The following is a 24,783-nucleotide window of genomic DNA, read 5'->3' on the forward strand; positions in this document are numbered from 1 at the left end:
ATCTATCTATCTATTTATTATCTATTATCTGTCTATCTATAAATATATCTGTTATCTATATATCATCTATCTATCACATCCTATATGTTAACATACACACATACATATATATATATATATATACACACAAACATATATATATATATATATATATATATATATATATATATATATACTGTATTTAAAGGGGTGGTTTGCTTTGGAAAATTTCTGGCAACAACTGTCCTTTTGTAAGGCAGCACGACCTCAGGAGAGATGAATTATTACAACACGCCAATATGATAGATATAATGAGTTAACATACTGTACTGGGTCTCCCAAAGTGAGAAATACTCATTTTAGTTGCTCAGAATTCTTGCTAATAGACACAGAAAAAAATTACATTGCCAAGTCATTTTCTGGTGCATTAATGTGTGTCTTTCAGCTCAAACTGACATTCTGATCTAATCCTAAAGCCTTGTACTGTAGGGGATATAACTTCTATAATAATTGCACCTCTTGCTGTGATCGCCTCTGTTATGGACCATTTGAAGTTTAATCAAATATGCAAATTAGGGGGCTTGTGTTTTTATGTCACACCTCCCTGGTGATTGGCAGTACTGGCTTGCCCGAATTTTCTCTGCAGACATTATGAATGTGGATGGCGAGGACATGCAAAACCAGTGTGTGCACTGAGCCTCTTGGTCACACCCAGGGTGCACCAGCTCGTTCGTTAGCATATCTGATTAAACTTCAGTTTTTTAAGAACAGAGGCAGCAATTAATGATGTATTGATTATGAGGAATATTTCCCATACAAAGCTTTGTTCTTAGTTCATATCATCCATTTGGGCTGATATACTCCCTTTACTGGTGCCTATAATTAAGACCGGTAATTCTTATCAGATTGGTGAGAGTAAGACTTCTGAAACCCCCATTAATAAGGAACAGAGGAACATTGGGACTAGCACTGCTCCATACATAGGGTTTTGGTGCTCGATGGAATGTGGCTGCAGTACCATTTATAGCCACTATACCATTGAGATGTTCCATTGCATCACACCCCCTTTTATCACCTGATCATGATGGTACGGAGAGTTGGACACCAACCAATCAGAATTTGATAATCTATATTAAGTACAATTCATCAATATTACATTTTTGGAAACCCAACTTAAATTATTCATTTACACACACTAAACGGCCATTCTAATGTAACTTCAATCCAGTTCGTAAAATTGTCTTAGGGTAATAAAAGGAAGTAGTAGAGCCATAGGAGAATAGAAAATCATTCCTGCTTTCTTCTAGGAACAATAAAACTGTCATCCATAGGCTTTGGCATGGGACGGCAGCTCAGTCCCATCTATATGATTAGGGTTGAGTAACAGTACCACATGCATCTCATGGACAAGATGGCACTGGCTGTTTCTAGATAAAAGCAGCCATGTTTGTTAATCTCATACAAGCCATAGCAGGCAAATTATACATTAAAAAGCTTTTACAGCTATATAGTAGACCATAAAGATGGGAGGAATAAGTATAGTGATAGATTGTAGGTATAGTGCTTGTAGGAGGATCTGCTCCAATAGAGTGCACTGTTCATGGAATCCATGCCCAGCTCCTCATTGACAATCACTTTAATTAAATGTATACTAAATATTACATGCCCAATAGTTGAAAAATCAGCATTGAAAGGGAGGATTACTATAACCCCATATCTTCTTATAGAAAGTATAATATATAAACAATTACTTTCTACAATAGGTATTTTTGAGAAGAACTGATGGGTCCGAAGATTTTTACAAAAATTGGAGAACATACAGCACAGGATTTGGAGATCTCAAAAATGAATTTTTCTTAGGTAAGTAAGCCAATATGCATACCAAAAAATGTGGTCCTTAAACAAGGACCAATTGCACATCAAACTTAAAGAGAATCCATAATATGGTTCATGCTGCCCGAACCACTGAGAATCAGACCCTGACTGTATTACTGTGGCCCTGTAGATTGTACTTTGAAATGCTGTAGCATTTCAAAGAAAACATACTCGGGGTTTTGCATCTTGGATCGCTAGTTGCAGGCAAGTTTTCAGCTGTTTCTCTCCACCCCATTTTCCTGACGGACAGGTCTTTATCCATGTGTGCTTCTTTAAGGAATATTGGTTGTAAAAAATGTGTTATATATAAAAAAGGTACTAGTTACAGGTTCGCAAAAACGTTATAATCCAGTGAATGCAATATAATTATAATTTATAACTAGTGCTGATCGAGCAGTGGAATGCTCATGTGCTTGGTACTCAGACTCTCAATCCTGCTCGACTTGAGTAACGAGCATGATGGAAATAAATGGCAAACTCATGCATTTTTCCAGGGGATGGAGAAATTCTCTTTTTTTCTCTCTCTTTTGTTCTCTCTAGGCCTGGCTCAGATAATTCACTTACAAGGATCCCAGAGCTTGAGCACCATGCGATACTCAGCATTGCTCGCTACTCAGTCGAGCACCCCAATGCTAAATCAAGTATTGAGCAGTGCCGAACACGCTCGCCCATCACTACTTATAGCTAGTCATCTGGGTATGCCAATTGACATACCAAGCAGGGTCCAACATCACCTAAATTAATCTTGAAACAACCCTATACAGCAATGCCAGTGTACTTACCCCAGGTTTATGAGAGTGAGTTCTGGATGCTGTAAGGTGGCTGTAGGACACCTAGTGGATGGGAGATAAACCTGGAGTAATGTTTTAGTACATATGGGACTAGAAGGGGGTTAATCGGCCATGTCAGGTTGATTGTGAGCAGCAGAAGAGTTGTGATAGGCGGCTGCTCAATATATCCCCACCCACTGGGTGTGGTTCACTTTGTAAAATGAGACCTGTTTGTTTCATGCAAGTCTGTGTGTATGGAGGTGTGCAGATCTCCTGGATTGTGTGCCTTTGCTAAAGGACTAAGAAGCCGAATTCTAAGCCAGGCGGGCTAAACAGCACTATTGTATGGACTTGTTACTTTATGTTTCACTTTGTGCTGGACAAAGGATGCATTTAAGCTTTCCTGTGATGTGGTTTATGAAGACTGGAGCAAACCAGTCAGAGTGTAACTAGAAACAGTCATTGTGATACATCAGAGTGCTCCCCAGTGAGTTGCATTTTTACATTGCGTAGAGCGCTGATAATGTCTGGGAAAGCTCTACTGGGCATGCCTGCGGTGTTGGCTTTTAGTGTGACAAATCCAAATCATAATTGTATTAATTCTGAAAGACAAAAATAAATGATCATCAGATTATTTAGGACAGGAAGAATTTCAAGAAAGTAAAACAATTCAATTGCCACCGGCAGCTGACATGATAAATTACCATACAGAAGGCGCCATAACCATCATTGGAGTATGTTCACATGGAATTTTTTTGAGGCAGAAAAATCTAGGGTAGTCTTTCAGAAGAAAATTTGTTCTTTGTTCGAGCATAATTTCAAGAGGTTTTGGAAGTATTTGTTCCCCCAATTTTTTTTTTTTGCAGTCTATTGAGCTAACCATGTCTGGTTGGGAGTGAATTCAATGATTTAATGCATGGGCAACTTTGCAGAGCTGAGGTCTTGGTATCAAATCCCATCAAGGACTCAACTGCAGTGGGGCTCTGTCTTCTTCCCGTGTTGCGTGGATCTCTTCCCACTCTCCGAAGGGAATAGGGAATTTTAATTTTGACACCAATGGGGACGGCAATGATGTCTGCAAAGTGCTGTGGAAATTAATGGTGCTATATATGCGAGAAAAATAAATAAATAGGGATTTGCATAAAAAAAATAAAACAATTAAAAAGATACTCCAAAATATTTGGTGGGAACAGCAACATAGATTTTTATTAGGAATAGTATTTGAAGCAGTTATTGATGCAGATCTGCCGCAAATGCCTTAAAAAACAACTCTGAATATTCTAGGTTTAGAAAGAATCTGTCAGCAGGATTTTGACCCCACAAACTATGTATATATGCATATAGTTCTTTTTAAAACAAGTCCAGCAATACCTTTACATGGCCGGTCCATCCCTTCGTTAAATGAGAGATTAACATTTTAATTAATATGCAAATGAAGCTAAAGGGCTATGGTAGATCTAAACAAATTGTATAAATTCCACCATGCAATCCAGCACTTCTTCAAAATCGTAGCTACTTTATTTCATAGTGATAAAAATCCAGGTAGATAGATACAGTTGTGGCCAAAAGTATTGACATCCCTGCAATTTTGTCAGATAATACTCAGTTTCTTCCTGAAAATTATTGCAAACACAAATTCTTTGGTATTATTATCTTCATTTAATTTGTCTTAAATGAAAAAACACAAAAAGAATTGTCCTAAAGCCAAATTGGATATAATTCCACACCAAACATAAAAAAGAGGGTGGACAAAAGTATTTGTACTGTTCGAAAAATCATGTGATGCTTCTCTAATTTGTGTAATTAACAGCACCTGTAACTTACCTGTGGCACCTAACAGGTGTTGGCAATAACTAAATCACACTTGCAGCCAGTTGACATGGATTAAAGTTGACTCAACCTCTGTCCTGTGTCCTTGTGTGTACCACATTGAGCATGGAGAAAAGAAAGAAGACCAAAGAACTGTCTGAGGACTTGAGAAACCAAATTGTGAGGAAGCATGAGCAATCTCAAGGCTACAAGTCCATCTCCAAAGACTTGAATGTTCCTGTGTCTACCGTGCGCAGTGTCATCAAGAAGTTTAAAGCCCATGGCACTGTGGTTAACCTCCCTAGATGTGGACGGAAAAGAAAAACTGACAAGAGATTTCAACGCAAGATTGTGCGGATGTTGGATAAAGAACCTCAACTAACATCCAAACAAGTTCAAGCTGCCCTGCAGTCCGAGGGTACAACAGTGTCAACCTGTACTATCCGTCGGCGTCTGAATGAAAAGGGGCTGTATGGTGGGAGACCCAGGAACACCCCACTTCTTACCCCGAGACATAAAAAAGCCAGGCTGGAGTTTGCCAAAACTTACCTGAAAAAGCCTAAAACGTTTTGGAAGAATGTTCTCTGGTCAGATGAGACAAAAGTAGAGCTTTTTGGGCAAAGGCATCAACATAGAGTTTACAGGAGAAAAAAAGAGGCATTCAAAGAAAAGATCACGGTCCGTACAGTCAAACATGGCGGAGGTCCCCTGATGTTTTGGGGTTGCTTTGCTGTCTCTGGCACTGGACTGCTTGACCATGTGCATGGCATTATGAAGTCTGAAGACTACCAACAAATTTTGCAGCATAATGTAGGGCCCAGAGTGAGAAAGCTGGGTCTCCCTCAGAGGTCTTGGGTCTTCCAGCAGGACAATGACCCAAAACACACCTCAAAAAGCACTAGAAAATGGTTTGAGAGAAAGCACTGGAGACTTCTAAGGTGGCCAGCAATGAGTATAGACCTGAATCCCATAGAACACCTGTGGAGAGATCTAAAAATGGCAGTTTGGAGAAGGCACCCTTCAAATATCAGGGACCTGGAGCAGTTTGCCAAAGAAGAATGGACTAAAATTCCAGCAGAGCATTGTAAGAAACTCATTGATGGTTACCGGAAGCGGTTGGTCGCAGTTATTTTGGCTAAAGGTTGTGCAACCAAGTATTAGGCTGAGGGTGCCAATACTTTTGTCTGGCCTATTTTTGGAGTTTTGTCTGAAATGATCAATGTTTTGCTTTTTGCTTCATTCTCTTTTGTGTTTTTTCATTTAAGACAAATTAAATGAAGATAATAATACCAAAGAATTTGTGTTTGCAATCATTTTCAGGAAGAAACTGAGTATTATCTGACAAAATTGCAGGGGTGTCAATACTTTTGGCCACAGCTGTAAACTCATTATGAAATAAAGAGGTTACTATTTTAAAGACGCGCTGGATTGTGTGGTGGAATTTATCCAAGTTTTCTTGATGTCTTGCTGGCCTGTAGGTTCATTGGGCTCTGTTTAAAGAGCATGAATGGCTGAGATCTTTAAATTACTGCCGGATAAGTACATGTCACATCTTTGTTGTGCTTTGTAGCTCTGAAGCCTCTGTCACTCCAGCTCTATTCCTTACCCAGCTCTGCCCCCTCCTGCTTTACTGGCAGCCTCTTTGCTGTGGGACTTCAGGCAAAAGAGTCATCAGTAAAACAGGAGGAGGCAGCACTAAGCGAGGAATAGAGCTGGAGTTACCAAGACTTCAGCTCTACCATAACCCTTCAGCCTCATTTGCATATCAATTAAAACACAGATTTCTCATTAACGGAGGAACGAAATGGACATGTAAATATATTGCTGGACTTGTCTTTGAAAGAGTTATATGCAAATATAAGTAGTCTGTGGTGAGAAATTCTTCTGATAGATTTACTTTAAAGAAAAATATGTGATATCTATTGTAAATAGGTTAGCTTTCAAAAAAGTCCTTTTCTATTAACCCCTTACCTACAAAGGACGTAATATTCCGTCCATGTGACCCTGGACCTAACTACCATGGACGGAATATTACGTCCCAGCGATCAGCGGCGCCCACGTGCTAATTATCATAGCTGACACCCGGCACAATGTGTCAGGGGCGGTCACGGACCGCCCCCGACACGTTAACCCCTTGCACACCGCGATCAAACGCGATCGCGGTGTACCGGGGGTTAAAGGGAAGCATCGGCAGGGAGGGGGCTCTCTCCGTGCTTCCCTGAGCCCCCCACGGCAGCGCAATGTGCAGCACTGCTGCGGGGGGCTCCTTTCCTCCAGGCCCCCGAATCCAAGATGGCGACGGGGGCCTTCGGGGGCCTGAGGAAGCTGGCTTCCTCAGTGCCTGCAAAGCGCAGGCATGAGGAAGTCTGCAGCAGTGCCTGTGACAGATCACTGATCTGTCACAGTGATCTGTGATGTGACAGATCAGCGATCTGTCACAGGACAGTGATGTCCCACCTGGGACAAGGTAATAAAGTAAAAAAAAAAAAAAAAAAGTGTTAAAAATAATTTTAAAAAAATCGCTAAATAAATTAGTAAAAAAAAAAAAAATATTCCCCAATAAATCCATTTTTTCAAAATAAAAAAAAACAAAAACAATAAAAGTACACATATTTGGTATCGCCGCATCCGTAATGACCTGCCCTATAAAACTGTCCCATTAGTTAACCCCTTTAGCAAACCCCTTAAAAAATAAAAATAAAAAACAAAGCAAAAAATAATGATTTATTATCATACCACCGAACAAAAAGTGCAATAACGCGCGATCAAAAAGACGCATATAAATATCCATGGTACCGCTGAAAACGTCATCTTATCCCGCAAAAAACGAGCCACCATACAGCATCATCCGCAAAAAAATAAAAAAGTTATAGCTCGCAGAATAAAGCGATACAAAAATAATTATTTTTTATATAAAATTGTTTTCATTGCAAAAAACCGACAAAACATAAAAAAACGACCTAAATGAGGTATCGCTGTAACTGTACTGATCCGAAGAATAAAACCGCTTTATCAATTTTACCGCACGCGGAACTGTGTAAACGCACCCCCCCAAAAGAAATTCATGAAACGCTGGTTTTTGTTCATTCTGCGTCCCAAAAATCGAAATAAAAAGCGATCAAAAAATGTCACGTGCCCGAAAATGGTACCAATAAAAACGTCAACTCGTCCCGCAAAAAATAAGACCTCACATGACTTGGTGGGTCAAAATACGGAAAAATTATAGCTCTCAATATGTGGTGATGCAAAAACTATTTTTACAATAAAAAGCGTCTTTTAGCATGCGACAGCCACCAAACATAAAAACCGCCATAAATCGTAAATCAAACCCCCCGTTATCACCCCCTTAGTTAGGGAAAAATAATAAAACTAAAAGAAAATGTATTTATTTACATTTTCCCGCTAGGGTTAGGGTTAGGGTAGGGTTAGGGTTAGGGCTAGGGTTAGGGTTAGGGCTAGGGTTAGGGTTAGGGCTAGGGTTAGGGCTAGGGTTAGGGCTAGGGCTCAGATTAGGGTTAGGGGTGTGTTGAGGTTAGGGTTGGAGTTATAATTGGGGGGTTTCCACTGTTTGGGCACATCAGGTGCTCTCCAAAGGCAACATGGCGTCTGATCTCAATTCCAGCCAATTCTGCGTTGAAAAAGTCAAATGGTGCTCCTTCCCTTCCAAGCTCTGCCATGCGCCCAAACAGTGTTTTACCCCCACATGTAGGGTATCAGCCTACTCAGGACAAATTACAAAACAACTTTTGGGGTCCAATTTCTCCTGTTACCCTTAGGAAAATAAAAAATTGGGGGCAAAAATATAATTTTGCGGAAAAAAATGTTTTTTTTATTTTCACGCCCAGGCGTTATAAACTTCTGTGAAGCACTTGGGGGTTCAAAGTGCTCTCCACACATCTAGATAAGCTCCGTGGGGGGTCTAGTTTCCAAAATGGGGTCACTTTTGGGGAGTTTCAATAGTTTAGGTACATCAGGGGCTCTCCAAACGCACATGACACCCGCAGACCAATCCATCAAAGTCTGCATTCCAAAACGTCACTACTTCCCTTCCGAGCCCCGATGTGTGCCCATACAGTAGTTTTCTCCCACATATGAGGTATCAGCGTACTCAGGACAAATTGGACAACAACTTTTGGGGTCCAATTTCTCCTGTTACCCTTGGGAAAATAAAAAAAATGGGGACTAAAAGATGATGTTTGTTGAAAAAATACGATATTTTTATTTTCACGCCCGGACGTTATAAACTTCTGTGAAGCACTGGGGGGTTCAAAGTGCTCACCACACATCTAGATAAGTTCATTAGGGGGTCTAGTTTCAAAAATGGGGTCACTTGTGGGGGGTTTCCACTGTTTAGGTACATCAGGGGCTCTCCAAAAGCAACATGACACCCGCAGACCATGCCATCAAAGTCTGCATTCCAAAACGTCACTACTTCCCTTCCGAGCCCCGACGTGTCCCCATACAGTAGTTTTCTCCCACATATGGGGTGTCAGCGTACTCAGGACAAATTGAAATAAAATAAAATAACTCAAGGAAAGTGCAATATAAAATTCACCTGATAAACATAATTATGCACCCATGGAAAGAATTATAAGAGACAGCTCGGGCAAATAAGATGAAACAAACGAAAAAGGACCGAGAACGATGTCCAATAATAGAAATACTTTATTAAATTAGATATCCAACAAAAATATAAAATTATATGTATAATTAAAATTAAGTAATAAGGGGGGGCCAATGCCAAAATAAAGGCACAGCCTGGGGACAGCAATAATGACTCAATTGAATGCACCCGCGATAATATCACACAATATCAAGTGAAAACAAAAAAAGTAAATATATATAAAAAACATATATAGAAAATGCAAGTGCTAATATAGTATATTTAAGTGCAAACAACATATAATAGGTGCAGGCAAGAAAAGACTGTGTAAAAAAATATTGTGTAAAAAAATATAAAAAATATAAAAAATATATGTGTATATATGAAACTAAAATAATCATAAATATATTACCACAAATAAAGTGCAATGTGCCAAATTAGTGTAAACAAAAACCGTATAAAAAAAGTTTCAAAAGAGTTTCTGTATATATACATATACACATATATGTGAGAGCACAAGCAAAGTGCTAAAATAATTAATAATAAATAGGCTAATTTGGCACATTGCACTTTATTTGTGGTAATATATTTATAATTATTTTAGTTTCATATATACACATATATTTTTTATATTTTTTATATTTTTTTACACAATATTTTTTTACACAGTCTTTTCTTGCCTGCACCTATTATATGTTGTTTGCACTTAAATATACTATATTAGCACTTGCATTTTCTATATATGTTTTTTATATATATTTACTTTTTTTGTTTTCACTTGATATTGTGTGATATTATCGCGGGTGCATTCAATTGAGTCATTATTGCTGTCCCCAGGCTGTGCCTTTATTTTGGCATTGGCCCCCCCTTATTACTTAATTTTAATTATACATATAATTTTATATTTTTGTTGGATATCTAATTTAATAAAGTATTTCTATTGTTGGACATCGTTCTCGGTCCTTTTTGGTTTGTTTCATCAGGACAAATTGGACAACAACTTTTGGGGTCCAATTTCTCCTGTTACCCTTGGGAAAATAAAAAAATGGGGACTAAAAGATCATGTTTGTGGAAAAAATACGATTTTTTTATTTTCACGCCCGGACGTTATAAACTTCAGTGAAGCACTGGGGGGTTCAAAGTGCTCACCACACATCTAGATAAGTTCCTTGGGGGGTCTAGTTTCCAAAATGGTGTCATTTGTGGGGGGTTTCTACTGTTTTGGTACATCAGGGGCTTTCCTAACGCGACATGGTGTCCGATCTCAATTCCAGCCAAAAACGTCAAATGGCGCTGCTTCCCTTCCGAGCTCTGCCATGCGCCCAAATAGAGGTTTACACCTACATGTGGGGTATCAGCGTACTCAGGATAAATTGCACAATATCTTTTAGGGTCCTGTTACTTTTGGAAAAATAAGAATTGAGGGTGAAAAGATCATTTTTGTGGAAAAAATATGATTTTTTTAATTGTACTGCTGTACGTTACAAACTTCTGTGAAGCCCTTGGGGGTTCAAAGTTCTCACCACACATCTAGATAAGTTCCTTCGGGGGTCTAGATTCCAAAATGGTGTCATTTGTGGGGGGTTTCCACTGTTTTGGTACATCAGGGGTTTTCCAATCGTGACATGGTGTCCGATCTCAAATCTAGCCAAAAACGTCAAATGGCGCTGCTTCCCTTCCGAGCTCTGCTATGCGCCCAAATAGTCATTTACACCCACATATGGGGTATCAGCGTACTCAGGACAAATTGCACAATAACTTTTGGGGTCCTGTTACCCTTGGAAAAATAAAAATTGGGGGTGAAAAGATCATTTTTGTGGAAAAAATATGATTTTTTAATTGTACCGCTGTACGTTATAAACTTCTGTGAAGCCCTTGTGGGTTCAAAGTTCTCACCACATATCTAGATAAGTTCCTTGGGGGGTCTAGTTTCCAAAATGGGGTCACTTGGGGGGTTTCCACTGTTTAGGTACATCAGGGGCTCTCCAAACGCGACATGGCGTCCGATCTGAATTCCAGCCAATTTTGCATTGAAAAAGTCAAACGGCGCTCCTTCCCTACTGAGGTCTGCCATGCGCCGAAACAGTGGTTCCCCCCCACATATCAGGTATCAGCGTACTCAGGACAAATTGCACAATAACTTTTGCAGTACAATTTCTCCTGTTACCCTTGGTAAAATAAAGAAAATTGAACCTGAAGTATTTTTTTTGTGAAAAAAAGTAAAAATGTTCATTTTTTTAATATTCAAAAAATTCCTGTGACGCACCTAAAGGGTTAATAAACTTCTTGAATGTGGTTTTAAGCATCTTAAGGGGTGCAGTTTTTAGAATGGTGTCACTTTTGGGTATTTTCTATCATATAGACCCCTCAAAGTGGCTTCAAATGTGAAGTGGTCCCTAAAAATAAAATGGTGTTGCAAAAATGAGAAATCGCTGGTCAATTTTTAACCCTTATAACTTCCTAACGAAAAAAAATTTTGGTTCCAAAATTGTGCTGATGTAAAGTAAGCATGTGGGAAATGTTATGTATTAAGTTTTTTGTGTGCTGTATCGCTGTGATTTAAGGGCATAAAAATTCAAAGTTGGAAAATTGCGAAATTTTCAAAATTTTTGCCAAATTTCCATTTTTTTCACAAATAAACGCAAGTTATTTGAATGCAATTTTACCACTAACATGAAGTACAATATGTCACGAGAAAACAATGTCAGAATCACCGGGATCCATGGAAGCGTTCCAGAGTTATGACCTCATAAAGGTACAGTGGTCAGAATTGTAAAAATTGGCCCGGGAGTTAACGTGCAAACCACCCTTGGTAGTGAAGGGGTTAAGGGAATCTTAGGAACCCCAAGTTATGAGAAAGAAAACCAACACAGTATTAGCAAAACCAAAAGAAATGAACTGGAGTATAAGTTGGTATAAAGCGTCAAAATAATCTCATCAGCACCAAAGTGTATCCAGTCGGGATGGTCAGAAAGGACCTCAATGTTACTAAGGGCCGAGCAGACCTGGGGCCCAGCTGTGAACACCCAGTAATGGGAAGCTATATAAATAAAATGCCCAACTCAAAGAAAGGGAGGCGACAACCTTGTGTGCACTGAGTGCAAAAAACTAAACCAAAACCAAAAGAAATTAACTGGAATACAAGTTGGAATACACTGGCCAATAAACAGATGAAACTTAAGAGGGAAACAAAATGAGCAAATATCCTGCAATAAATAATTAAAAAGCAATCAATAACATAGGTACTTAATAACCACTGTCTTTGATAAAAAAAAGGTGTAAAAGTCATTTCATCACTGCCAAGGTGTGCCTAGTCGGGATGGTCAGTTAATAAGGGCTGAGCAGAACTGAGGCCCAATTGTGGACACAGCAATGGGAAGCTATATAAATGTAATGCCCAGCTCAAAGATAGGGAGGCCACAACCTTGTGTGCAAAAACCTAAATCAAAACCAAAAGAAATGAACTGGAGCATAAGTTGGTATACATACAATATTGGAGCATGTTCACACTAACCATCAAACTGACAGAGCCTAAGATGGAATGAAAAGGAGCAAATACCCTGCTATAAGTAAGTAAAAAGCAATAGAGCATATAATTAAAAGTATTTAGTTAACACTGATTTTGATTTAAAAAAGTGTAAAAGCCATCCCACCGCGTCAAGGTGACAAAAGTGTAAAAGTCATCCCACTACGTCAAGGTGAAAAAAAGTGTAAAAGTCATCCCACTACGTCAAGGTGAAAAAAAGTGTAAAAGTCATCCCACTACGTCAAGGTGAACCCAGTCGGGACGGTTTTCATTTTATTTGTATCTAAACTATTAGCAAATCCCACTCTGCCAATCTACATATTACATCGGTGGCTGTTGCAAAAGAATTTTCATAGCTACAACTTCTAAATTCCCTATTTCACGATTTCAAAATCTTTCCATTTTGAAACACATAACACATATTTAAAAACATGTTACAAAAGCTACTTGTCCTCATTTGTACCTACTCAAATCTGCGCAAGAGAGTAATTTGGGACCTACAATACAAAGACTTACATTTGAACCATGGGGTTCTGGCTTTATATAATAGTTACCGAGCACAAAAATAACAGATTAGTTTAGTATGGATTTTTTTTCTAGTTTGAAATCTGTTATTTTGTTGAACAGTATCAGACAAGCAATTAACTTCAGCAACGGAAATGTTGTTTTGTGACGAAACCCCCTCAAGTCATTATTCCACTGCCATTATCGTAGAGAACAGTAATAATACCAGATTATCCAGTTAAATTGATTCATTCTGTTCAAATTATTTTAAAAAAAAGCTAAATAAAAGCTAATTTACCAACTAAAAACAAGAATTACATGCACTTACACACAGTTTAGAAATCATTAGCAAAGCTCATGTGAATAATTTTCTAAACAAGTAACTGTTTAACAGGGGGAAAAACAAAAAAACAAGTACGATTTTGAGATATTTGTGTCAGATTTCTTTGTCCTCGTATGGTTCCAAGTGATGAAAACTCTCATCCCAACAAATTTCCATACTGTAAAACATGTCCATAATGATTGACAATGTGGCAAGTCAATAGGCGCTTGTTAAAAAGATGGGCTTTTTTTTTACATTGGTGATGAAAACTATATAGGGACGAATCGAATAAGCCATAATATGATCATTCAGCGATGACCCCGAAAGTCAATCGGAGAAAGCTATCTGCAAATCAACAATGAAGTCTCTGGACAAGGTCTTCAAATCGAGAAGCCTTTCACTGGAGATAAGATACGGCTGGTACTTAGTCTGGTCTTTCTTGTTGTAACATACAAGTACGAAACCAGGATGATAAAGAAACAAGGCAGAAGAAGAATCAACGCATTGGAAATGTGGTGCTGGAGAAGGATATTACCAATACCATGGATGGCAAGAAGAACAAGCACTTCAGTTTTGGAACAAAGCAGGCCAGACATGCCACTGGAAGCAAGGATCACCAAGCTAACACATGCCTACTTTGGACAAATCATACGAATATAGAAATCTTTGAAGAACATTATGGTCAGGAGAATAGAAGTAACATGGTGAAGAGGAAGACCAGCAACCCGATGGCTTGATACAATCAAGATAATGGTGGAGAAGACCCTTGTGAACCTATCTAGGCTTGCAAAAGATCGATCTTCCTACAGAGGGTTCATCTATCAAGTCACCATGGCTCAAGATCGAGCTGAAGGCCATGGAATAATAACAATAATGACCATTCAGTCCATGTACAGATTTCATATTGTCAGTATGAAATCTACGTTTTATATAGGAAGATAAAAAATGCAATCAGGGCACATGGAAGATATGATCGCCCAGCGAACAAGTTTGTCTGCTCATTTGTCAGGTGATCAACACCATTCAAGCAAATGACAGGAATAAGTAGAAATGAAAGAATCAGTTTGTAGGACCTGGGTCCAACAGAGAGTCACCTCCTACTTGCCAAAATCCATAGCTCCTCCTCTTCTATGTTATGTCATGAAGTCGTCACGCTACAACAGTGATGTCAAACCGAGCCAACAAATCGAAAGAGTTACAATTATGGCATTTTTGCAAGGAGTCTGTATGTTCTCTTCGTGTTTGGTGGGTTTGTGGCTCCTTCTGGGTGGCCAAGCGACAAAGATGTCGCCCTTGGATCAGGGTCCGGCAAACTGATTCACTCATCTCTAGCAATAAGTGGGTTGATAACAGTATTGATCAGTGTAAAAAAAAGCCTAAATTTAGTTTTCTTATGGAATCAGCTAGGAAAGCTGTCGGAGTATGCAAAAGAATTAAAATTAAAATTGTTTTCCAGGATTAGGAAAAGTTTTTTCCTTTTTTTCCCTATAAACAGCGCCTCTCTGGCTGTCCTAGGTATTGCAAGTAAGCCACAATTATTTTATTGGACTTACGATGCAATACAAGACAAGACAAATGTGCAAAAAAGTGGGGAGATAAAAAGCACTAAAGCTGTAGTCCCAGACAACCCCTTGAAATGGTGGACGTGTTTCTTCATTGTGTCTTTAGAGTACAAGTGTTGCGTCATGGTACTAATGTAAAAATGTGTTGGTTATAGGCCTGGAAAACTTGCACAAAATTACATCTAAGGGGCAATATGAGTTGCGTGTGGATCTTAGAGATTTGGGTGAAACGGCTTTTGCTGTTTACGACAAGTTTGAAGTTGGTGACTCCAGGAGCCGATACAGACTCAAGGTTGATGGTTACTCCGGGACAGCAGGTAGGTGGTTATCGAATGGAACAGAAATACTTTGTTTTCTAACGTTTATATAACATTTTATTCAGTCATTATCGCAGCACACATATTACGCTGCGGCATATAATGGCCGTACTGATGGACATGTTTTAGTTAGGTAGGCTATTAATCATATTTATTCATTATTTAGGCTCAGCTTCTACACGCTAATACTTTGCCTACTGTAATTAGATATTTAATTACCTCCTTAATTACCATTAGGATGATATTGTTAAATGTGGACGCGAAGGGAGTAGCAAATTGATTAAGCTGTCATGTTTCAAAAAATGATCAATGATTGTACAATTAAAAGAGTACCTGCCTTCTCACACAGAACCTGTAGAAAAGCATAGTCTTGCTGCCCTTATCCTAGAATTAAAGGTAAAACTGCTTTCGAACCAGTCTAATATAGACAGGATCAGTCTCGATTCTCAAGTCTTCAAAGATTCTATCATCAATGCTGTTTAGTGGGCGGTGCCTTTTCATCTGCATTCTTCCAGCACTATAGGTACTAGAACTTTCACTCACTTCCCAGCATGCACCATTGTCTAATGGCTCAACTATCAACTGAAAGTCTATATATCTCTATTATGCATGTAGATTGACAGACAGGAGAGCAGGAGCGGAGACACAAAAAAAATCTTGATTTTTAGAATGATGATTTGTAGATTGCCATTTACTTTAACACAAAATCTATCAAATGAGGTTAAGTTGACCGAACATATACTTGGTATACTCATGTATGTAAACAGTTATGGTATATTGCACATAGACTATCAGTGCTATTAACACACTGTGATATTCTGCCTTATAGGAGATTCAATGACTTATCACAATGGACGTCCATTTTCCACATATGACAAGGACAATGATTCTGCCATTACCAACTGTGCTCTGTCTTATAAAGGAGCTTTCTGGTACAAGAATTGTCACAGAGTCAACCTTATGGGTAGATATGGTGACAAAAGCCACAGCCAGGTAAGCACAAAGTTTTCAATATTTGATTTTCCACCATTATTATTATTATAGTTCCTAAAATGGAATCTGTCATCAGGTGTTTGCTACCTCATCTGAGAGCAGAATAATGTAGAAAAAGCGATCCTGATTCCAGTGATGTATCACTTAGGGTACCGTTACACATAGCGATGCACCAGCGATCCCGACAACGATATGGATCGCTGGTGCATCGCTAAGTGGTCGCTAGTGAGCTGCCACACAGGCAGATCTCACCAGCGACATTGCAGGGGTCGGGGGTCGCTACTTACCTGTCAGACGCGGCGATCCTGACGTCCTCCCGCCCGGCTCCACGCGTCGCTCGTCATCACAGCAGGAAGTGCCGCAGGAAGCTGGCAACGAGAAATGGTCCAGGACCTTCTCGTGCGATCAGCGATACCCAGCGGGGGAGCGGTCGGAGATAAGTATCACATGTAGCGATATCGCTAGCAATATTGCTGCTGCGTCACAAAATCGGTGACTTTACAGAGATATTGCTAGCGATATCGCAGTGTGTAACGGGGCTTTAGTTCACTGAGTGCAGCAGTTGTGATACAATCTGAGTTTTTAGATGTAGCAGGGCTCAGAAAGCTAATCAGTGCTTGAGTCATGGTTGGACCATTACTCACGTGAGCTACAGTTTGGGCAGTGATAATCTGGTGATAAAACATTAATTGTATGAATACAATAGCACACAGCCTGATAAGTTACACACCCATGAAAGCTGTGTCTGAATTGCTACCTCATGCTGTCTTCAGATTGCATAATAATAATCTGCGGACATATTCCCTGTAAGACATCTCCGATCTCTTTAAGAATCCCTTTACATTCAGCAGTAAATTCCCTGCTCCCAACACATGGCATCTCTGTGCCAAAACATGCAAATCAGGACCCAACTGGATATTAGGCAAAAATGTAATGGCATCTTCACGCAAATTTTTCCAGGAAATTCGATACACAGATAAATTATTCTCAGTGAATTTAATGTCTCAAAGTACAAAGTATATTTTGGGGTCTCTAGAAAGTCCAGAACATAATAAACATAAGATGTAAAGGATTAAAAATTATACTCCGCTTCCACTCACCTCTCCATTTCTGATCTTCACGATCACCCGACCGGTGCTCTGCTCTTCACATCTTCCTATCGCTACTCACTCTGAAATCTCCCAGGCTTCTTCACGGTAGGCCGAAATTCTGGCTCTAATGGGGTCCTGGACAGTTCTGCACAAGTGCGCGGAAGGTCACGCCATCATGACATTACCACGTGCACATATTTTTTTTGCATGAGTGTCGGTGATACAAACATACTTTGAGGACCAGTAGTGGTGAGAAGTCAAGGGGCCAGAGGAATTTTGATGGTTTCTTACCATGTTGCTGAAGCTGCGCAGGAGGGAATTACAAAAACTCTGCGTTTTGGCAAACTTAGATTTTTGGAACATTCGGGTAGAATTCAATTCCACTCGAATATATTCTCTTATCTCTAGATACGAGAGGTATTTATGAACTTAAAGAGTGAACCACATAAACTCCTATTCTTAATAATTGAGGAATTTGGTAACCCTTATAAATTCGACAAGAATTTAGAGTTTTAAGGACTGTATATTAAAGGCCAAGTCTTTGTATGTAATCGGTGTAACTGGTGGGGGGCTGACACCAGGAACCTTTAATGGGGTTATGCTTCTGTATGAGGCACAGATTCCTCACTGTGCCTCCATAAACTTTGATGGGGCTTTTCTTTCTGCTTATCTGTTGGGTCACAAAGAGCTGATCCCTACTAATCTTACTTAAGCCACCAATGTGTTTTCCAAAAAAACAAATGTTTTTGGTCCACACAGAGTTTGGGTTGTCCACTACTAGGACAACCCCTCTCCATCTTAATGTTTTGCACAGATAAATTAAAGCACTTATACTCACAATCGTCGGCACAGTTGCATTGGTGTCGGCAGTCATGTCCCCAGAGCTCACATGCAGTTGTTTTGATACATAAGTTCTGTGCTCAATCAGCATTGGTACCAGTGTCCACGCCTTTGGACATTTCAAACAGAGGAAGCCAGAAGGCAGCAGCAGCAACCCTGACTTCCTGTTGCTGCTCAATACGTCCAAAGGCGGATACGGTGACGCCAGTGTTGATAGGGTGCAGCGCTCGTGTCACAAAGACTGCACAAGAGCCCTGGGAATGCAAGTGCGGACATCGCTGGAATGGCACCAGCATGTGAGGTGAGTATAAGGGTTTTTATTTAATCTGTGACAAGCATTCAGATTGCAAACTTCTAATCAAAATTTTTGACCAATTTGGGCATTATTACATTTTTGCCTTTTACCATGGATAATAAGGAACATGTACCTATAGATAACTTGACATTTTTGTTGGGTCCATCAATCTGTCTCTAATAATCTGTGCTAATGCGTGGGACAGCTTGATCACCAATATTCCAGTGTTGCGTTGTGTGTCACCATGTTGAACTTTTCTATAGCAAAATTCTCCATATGGTTTGATAGTATTATTTGCTATCTCATGTCCTTTATATTTTTGTAGGGAGTCAACTGGTTCCACTGGAAGGGTCACGAACACTCTCTTGAGTATGCGGAAATGAAGATAAGACCTGTCAGTTTCAGAAATCTTGAAGGAAGAAGAAAGAGATCATAAAGACTAATATGTTACCATAAAAGTCCATAGAAGAAAAAGTGGGAAGACTGACTCCAATAGCGAATGACACCAACCAGTCTACGCCCTCTACCATACAACCCCCAAAAAAGAAGTGTCTTACAGAAAAACCGCAGTGTCTTAAGTATGTCATTGCTTCAAGGTGTTTTGTGGCCCAAAACAACACCAAAGACTTTGTGATGCAACTAAGCATCCCCCTCTAATGATAGGAAAAGGGAAAAGAGGGATCGAACATTGACAGGAACAATGAAAAAAAATGAAGTGTACAGCGGTAGATTTAGAAATTGTGATACATGGAACAAAAAGCTATTGTTTAATATTTTGTCATAAGTGAATTGTTTTATTTGGTGGGTTTGGCGGCTTTTATATTAAAATAATACATGACGTTATAAAATGTATCAAGGCAAAAAAAAAATTTGACATCATTTTTGGAAGAAAACTGTCATCTGAAAAAAGTAATAAAGTCCATACAGAAACTTTTGGTAATTAATTTGAACTAGGCCCCCTGATGATGATGGTTAGTATGGCATTTTAAAGAGATTGAGCAGGATTAGAAAAAGGTGAAAGTTTTTTTATTCTTTTTTTTCAGAAACAGTGCCACAGCTTATTACAGGTTGTGAGTGATATTGCAATCAGCCTCATTCATTTGCAACAAAAGACACAAACCATTGAAAGACGTGGCACTGTTTCTAAAAGAAAGGAACCATGAATTTGTAATCCTGTGCAACCTATTTACGAGCATGTTTAAGAGGTTTGGCAGCCATTTTGAACTGGAGAACAACCCCCCTTTTACCATAAACTTTTAGAAAAGTGGACAAAGTAGTAGATTCGAGTATTAAGAAGTTGTCCTGATGCTACTATTTATAAATGTAATATATATATTAAGATGCAGATGGCTGGGCAATTGATAAGGAAAGTAAGTGTTTTGCCTGTGAATGTGCTTATGATACTTGCTCGGACATAGGCATCAATGCATCAATGTCACTAGATCAGGCAAAAGAAATGGGCTCTACACCACCTTTAAAAAGTAACTAAACTTGCATTTTTTTTGGAAATTGTCTCTTCAGAGAAGAAGAGGACTAGAACTCTAGTGCCACCTATTTGAAGTAACGATCCTAAAAGTCAATTTCGACCCTTTAACGAGAATTGTCACATGACTTTGGATAAAAGCAAAAATCTCAATTTGCAGACACTGTGTTTCAGGTTACTGCCCCTCATCAGTGCGAGATGTGATTTGGCTGGATGAGAGGCTTCTGACCGGGATCCAAGGAGCAACATTTCTCCTTGCAGAGAGTGACATGTCAAACATGCCGAGATGAGGAAATGTTTAAGTTCCTCTGGGAAATATGCAAATTGTCTCTCCAGAGAGAAAGATGACTAGAACTCTAGTTTTGTAATAATTTCATGCAGCATGGAAAAATCTGTAATTTTGCAAATCACTTTAAGTGGCCTTCAATCCATTGCTATTCTCCAGTCTGTTTGCCTGTGTTCAGCTGCATTGCTACAACAGTGTCCTCATTTGGAGTACAGCTGATGGCAGTGAAAATTACTTTAGGCGGCCTTCAATAGCCTGCTTTTCCCCAATCTATTTTCCTGCATCCAGCTGCATTGATGTAGCAGAGTCCACATTTGGAATATAGCTGATCGCAGTGACGGGTCAATTCCTTTCTCCTACTCTGAGTGTTGTGCTTATCAGAGCAATCTCTTGCAGCAGATTGTCCCCAGAGTTAATGAGACACATGTTCTGAGCAGACCCATCACTGCCATCAGCTGTACTCCAAGTATGTTCTGATATAACTGCAGCTGAAATGGGGAGAAAATAGACTGGAGGAAGGTAGGGGTTTGGAAGCCACTTACTTGCATTTTTACAGAAAAAAAGATAAATATAATAATAATAAAGTGACTGCAAAGTTTTATGACTTTCCAAGTTGGAGAAAATTCTTTAAAAAATAATTAAAAGTTTGGTTATTCTTTAAACTTCACTTTTGTGGATACACTTTATATATCAACTTTGCAAAAGTTTGTAGATACATTTCCCTACTATCGGTAAGGTAGCAGGTCCTCCGACCTACCAAGTAGCAAGTGCCATTTATTGTACTAGTGACCTAAGTGCTAAAATGAAAATGCAACTGTGGATGTGCAGAGCTTACTGCACATCAGTAAATTTCTCAACTTTTTATGCTAATTATGCTTAAATTAAAGCTTGAACCATAAAATAGCTCATATCTGAGAGCCTACAATGAAGTTAAAGATCCTTAAGGGTAAGTTCACACATAGTTTTTAGATTAAGGATTTTTGCATGGAATCCAAACCCAATATTCATCACTTTCCAATCCTTTCCAAATATGATGGTGCCCAGTCAGTCCATAGAGACAATATTCCTATTGTGTACTTGCACATTATACTTCCTTTTTCTTTGCAGTTGGGAAAAAACAATTACATTTATTCTTGGCACATGGAAAATGTGCAAAATTGACCACTAAGGCTAGATTTAAATAGCCATATCTTGTGGTCCATAAGTTGACCTCAATGCTTGGATTCACTGCTTGTCTATAGACTTACAGCCTCAGCCTATATTCATTTGAGCCTGTAAGCTTGGGCCAAGAGTGCTGCTCAGTACAGTTTCTACAATCTGTAAAATATGGCCATCTGAACCAAGCCTAAAATGAAAAAGAACTGAAAAAAATCCCCACATCTAAAAAAAGTAAAAAAAAATTAAAAAACCCTAAAAAAAGGCTTTCAATTTGTTGATTTCCTGCAAGAAAAAATAATGCAAAAATCTCCATTCGAACATACCCTTAATATTTCAGATCTCCATACAAAAAAATGTAATAAATGCAAATTGTAATAGAAAATTAGTAAAACAAGGACAACATTTGATGGCACAAAAGAAGAGATATAATGCAAATTGTATTTTTTCCCTTTAGTGTTCCTCAAATGTATCTAATCTAGGTGCTTGCATAGAAAAACATAACTTTTTTGTGTCACTGCCTAATGTTAAAATAATGAAGAATGTATTAAAATGTGATTTCATGTCATTTCTGCTTCATTGGCAGAGATACGTTGTCATCTGCCATGGCCTGTACATACAGTACAAAACAGACAAGTTTAACATTGAAATAAAAGAAACAAAGTAAATGCATTGTCAATATCAATATTGTGTATAATTTAACTAGCACAACTATTTTTTTTCCAAGTTTAAAGTCATTATTTGAGAAGTTAAATATAAACTCTGGAAAACTGCTTGACTTTCGTCTGCCATCATATTGGACATTTTTCGAAAACAAAGGACAAGAATTTTTTTTTCTTCAACCCAATGTATCTTTTTAATAGGATGCCTGAGATTAGAGAAAATATCTGTTTTTTCCAGAAACAGTGCCACTTTTGTCCAAGAGTTCTCCTTGATCCGATAAAAAGAGTGCACCAGACCATAGGATGATACCTTTATGTGAAGATAAAATATATCCAGGCATTATACTTACCTGAGCAAGCTTTGTAGTCAAAACTCCTGTAAAAGCTTAGTATTGGTGGCTGGGGGATGAATTCAACCAGAATGCTTGACAAAAAGTGTGAAAATTCACGGGTGTAAGCTAGGCTACCAAAATAAAGATCCTTGATCCAGAGATATAATGACTGAGCGGATTTTATTCCACAACATGTTTCAACACCAGGCTGGCATCTTTATCAAGTGTACAGATATGGGTAGAAATCTCGTCAACACCATCCGTTGGAGAGACAACTGCTACCTCACAACCGCGAATACAACACAAACCTTCTATAAGAATATTGAAGGCTCGCGATTAACAATAAGATGTTTGCTTACAATTGCCTGTACAATGGTCACATTCCAATGCAATAGCACATATGACTGTGACCCAATATAGCTAGGCAAGATCAACTTAACTTAGGCTTGACTTGGGTAGATATCTTGTCCTATCTTTGCTGTATCGATGATGCCCACCCATAATTTTTGAACTTCTATGGGCGAGTCCTCCATTGGTCATGGCTAGTCCATTCTCTGACCATCTAAAGTAGTTTCAAAGTTTTCTACCAGTCCTTTCCAGTTCATTATAAACTAATGTTGGTGAGATTCAATTCACAAGACCAGGTCTATCAGCCAGATCAGTAATCTGTGGCCAGTTGACAGGATCATCGAGAACTGCCTCCTGCCTGATGGCATCTACGTCTCTACTCTTGATTAGCTGTCCTGTGAAGATGCCGTCATTGTGGTGCAATGCACATGTGAAGTCATCTCAGGCCAGATAATCAAAAGAAGAGCAGCAGATGCCAACAGATCAGAGAGAGTTCTCATGGATCCTGTAAATCTGTGGCAGAAGGACCGGGTCTTACGAATCAATTTCCACCAACTCTATTATAGACCATTGTCACTTTCCAGATTAAAAAGGCCATTTCATTCTGCAGCATATCCAAAATAGCCAAAAATAAATGGGCGTCAAAAACATTTTATTATATAAAAAATATTCTATAAAAAAAATTCAATGACTGTTAACTGAGCTGATGTTTTTGTACTGTATATATAGATGTTACAAGGGAAATAATTCTGTCAAGCACAAGAACCTACAAATACAAAGGATTCTATAGTTTCTCTCCGCAGCAGGATTGCGTGACAGCATGCTATGTTTTTTTATATATATCTGAGTAATTTTATACAAATTGGTTGAATAATATATTGGTGTACATGTCGACACAACGTCAAATATACAATGTTTAACTCTTTTCAGGCCATGGAAGCCTGTCTGCCTTTGAGCAATGATGATGTGCAAACTCCTTCACTGTTACAAAATGTTGATTTGAGCGGCCATGTGCCATCCAGATGGTGCCAATTATTAGGTAAAATCTTTGGGAGGGAACCAAGTATCTCTCTGCATTATGTACCGTAATCTTTAATTAAGAAAATAAAAAAATAAAAAAAAGATTGTACATTAAATTTGTAGTTTGTCCTTTATTTCAAGTCAAATGCAATATAGCATGGGATCGAATAGAGGTGTAGAAAGGGGGCTAACTAACATTACATGTGCTACAGTGGCTGCTACCAAGCCTCAAAAGCACTTTGCTATCCTCTTATAGCCTTCTCTTGTTTTGTGGGCCTCCACCATTTTCAGAGGTCTAGGCAGATGCTTAAAGAGAAGGAGCAGATGGGTTGTTCTGCGCTGCCATGGAAGATGCCAATCCAGTAGTAAGTGGTTTATTCATCAACACATTTCAAAGCATACAACTTCTTCATCAGGACAACCACGAACAGCGGCTTAGAAGAACCCATGGCTGCTATTTTTTGCACAAGGTAAGAGGAGGTTGGGTTTGTATAAAGCAGGGAAATTTGCATCACTTGACCTTTCCTAACGATGATAATCCTAACAGGCTAATTAAAGTTTGAAACCTAGGTCAAAGTTATCTGAGCACACAAATTTCCAAGGGAGACCAAACTTCTGCCCATTTTCATTTTGTAATTTTTAAAATGTAAAAAAAATTATGTATATTTTTTTTCCTAAAATACAAAGGAAATGTGTCACCTTTAATGTTAGGCCTTTTAGAGACCATTTCATCTTCAACTTGCTTAACTGTTCACAATAACAGTAATTTTGACCAGGGGTGCCCAAAGTTTCATATGCCACTGTAAGACCCCTTTTATGTGTCAATGTTTGCAGTATAGTACATGTGGCATCCATTTTTTTCACAGATTCCACACACACCCATTATACAAAAAGATTGAGCTTGGGTGTCAGGCACAGTGTGGGAAAGGCTAAGTGAAACATAAAGGGATGAGGGGAAGGAAGCCCAGACACTAGGGAAAGGGTGAGTGGAGATCCCTAGGCAGATCTAAT

The 24,783-nt window shown here is 38.8% G+C and overlaps 1 protein-coding gene across 3 annotated transcripts in view; it reads left to right on the forward strand.

Annotated features, from left to right (window-relative positions):
* Positions 1–23,888, forward strand: part of TNC (tenascin C) — a 154,171-nt gene extending 130,283 nt beyond the window's left edge. For all 3 annotated transcript variants that reach the window (XM_073573136.1, XM_073573137.1, XM_073573138.1), the window contains 4 exons: positions 1,743–1,839; positions 15,106–15,267; positions 16,097–16,260; positions 18,812–23,888. In XM_073573136.1, coding sequence (XP_073429237.1) covers positions 1,743–1,839; positions 15,106–15,267; positions 16,097–16,260; positions 18,812–18,922 — 534 coding nt within the window. In that variant the 3' untranslated portion in view covers positions 18,923–23,888. The remainder of the gene's footprint in view (positions 1–1,742; positions 1,840–15,105; positions 15,268–16,096; positions 16,261–18,811) is intronic.
* The last annotated feature ends 895 nt before the right edge of the window (positions 23,889–24,783 follow it).

This window comes from Dendrobates tinctorius, unplaced genomic scaffold (assembly GCF_039654945.1).
Source record: "Dendrobates tinctorius isolate UK_male_01 unplaced genomic scaffold, ASM3965494v1 ptg000034l, whole genome shotgun sequence".
In the NCBI taxonomy this organism is placed as follows: Eukaryota; Metazoa; Chordata; class Amphibia; order Anura; family Dendrobatidae; genus Dendrobates; species Dendrobates tinctorius.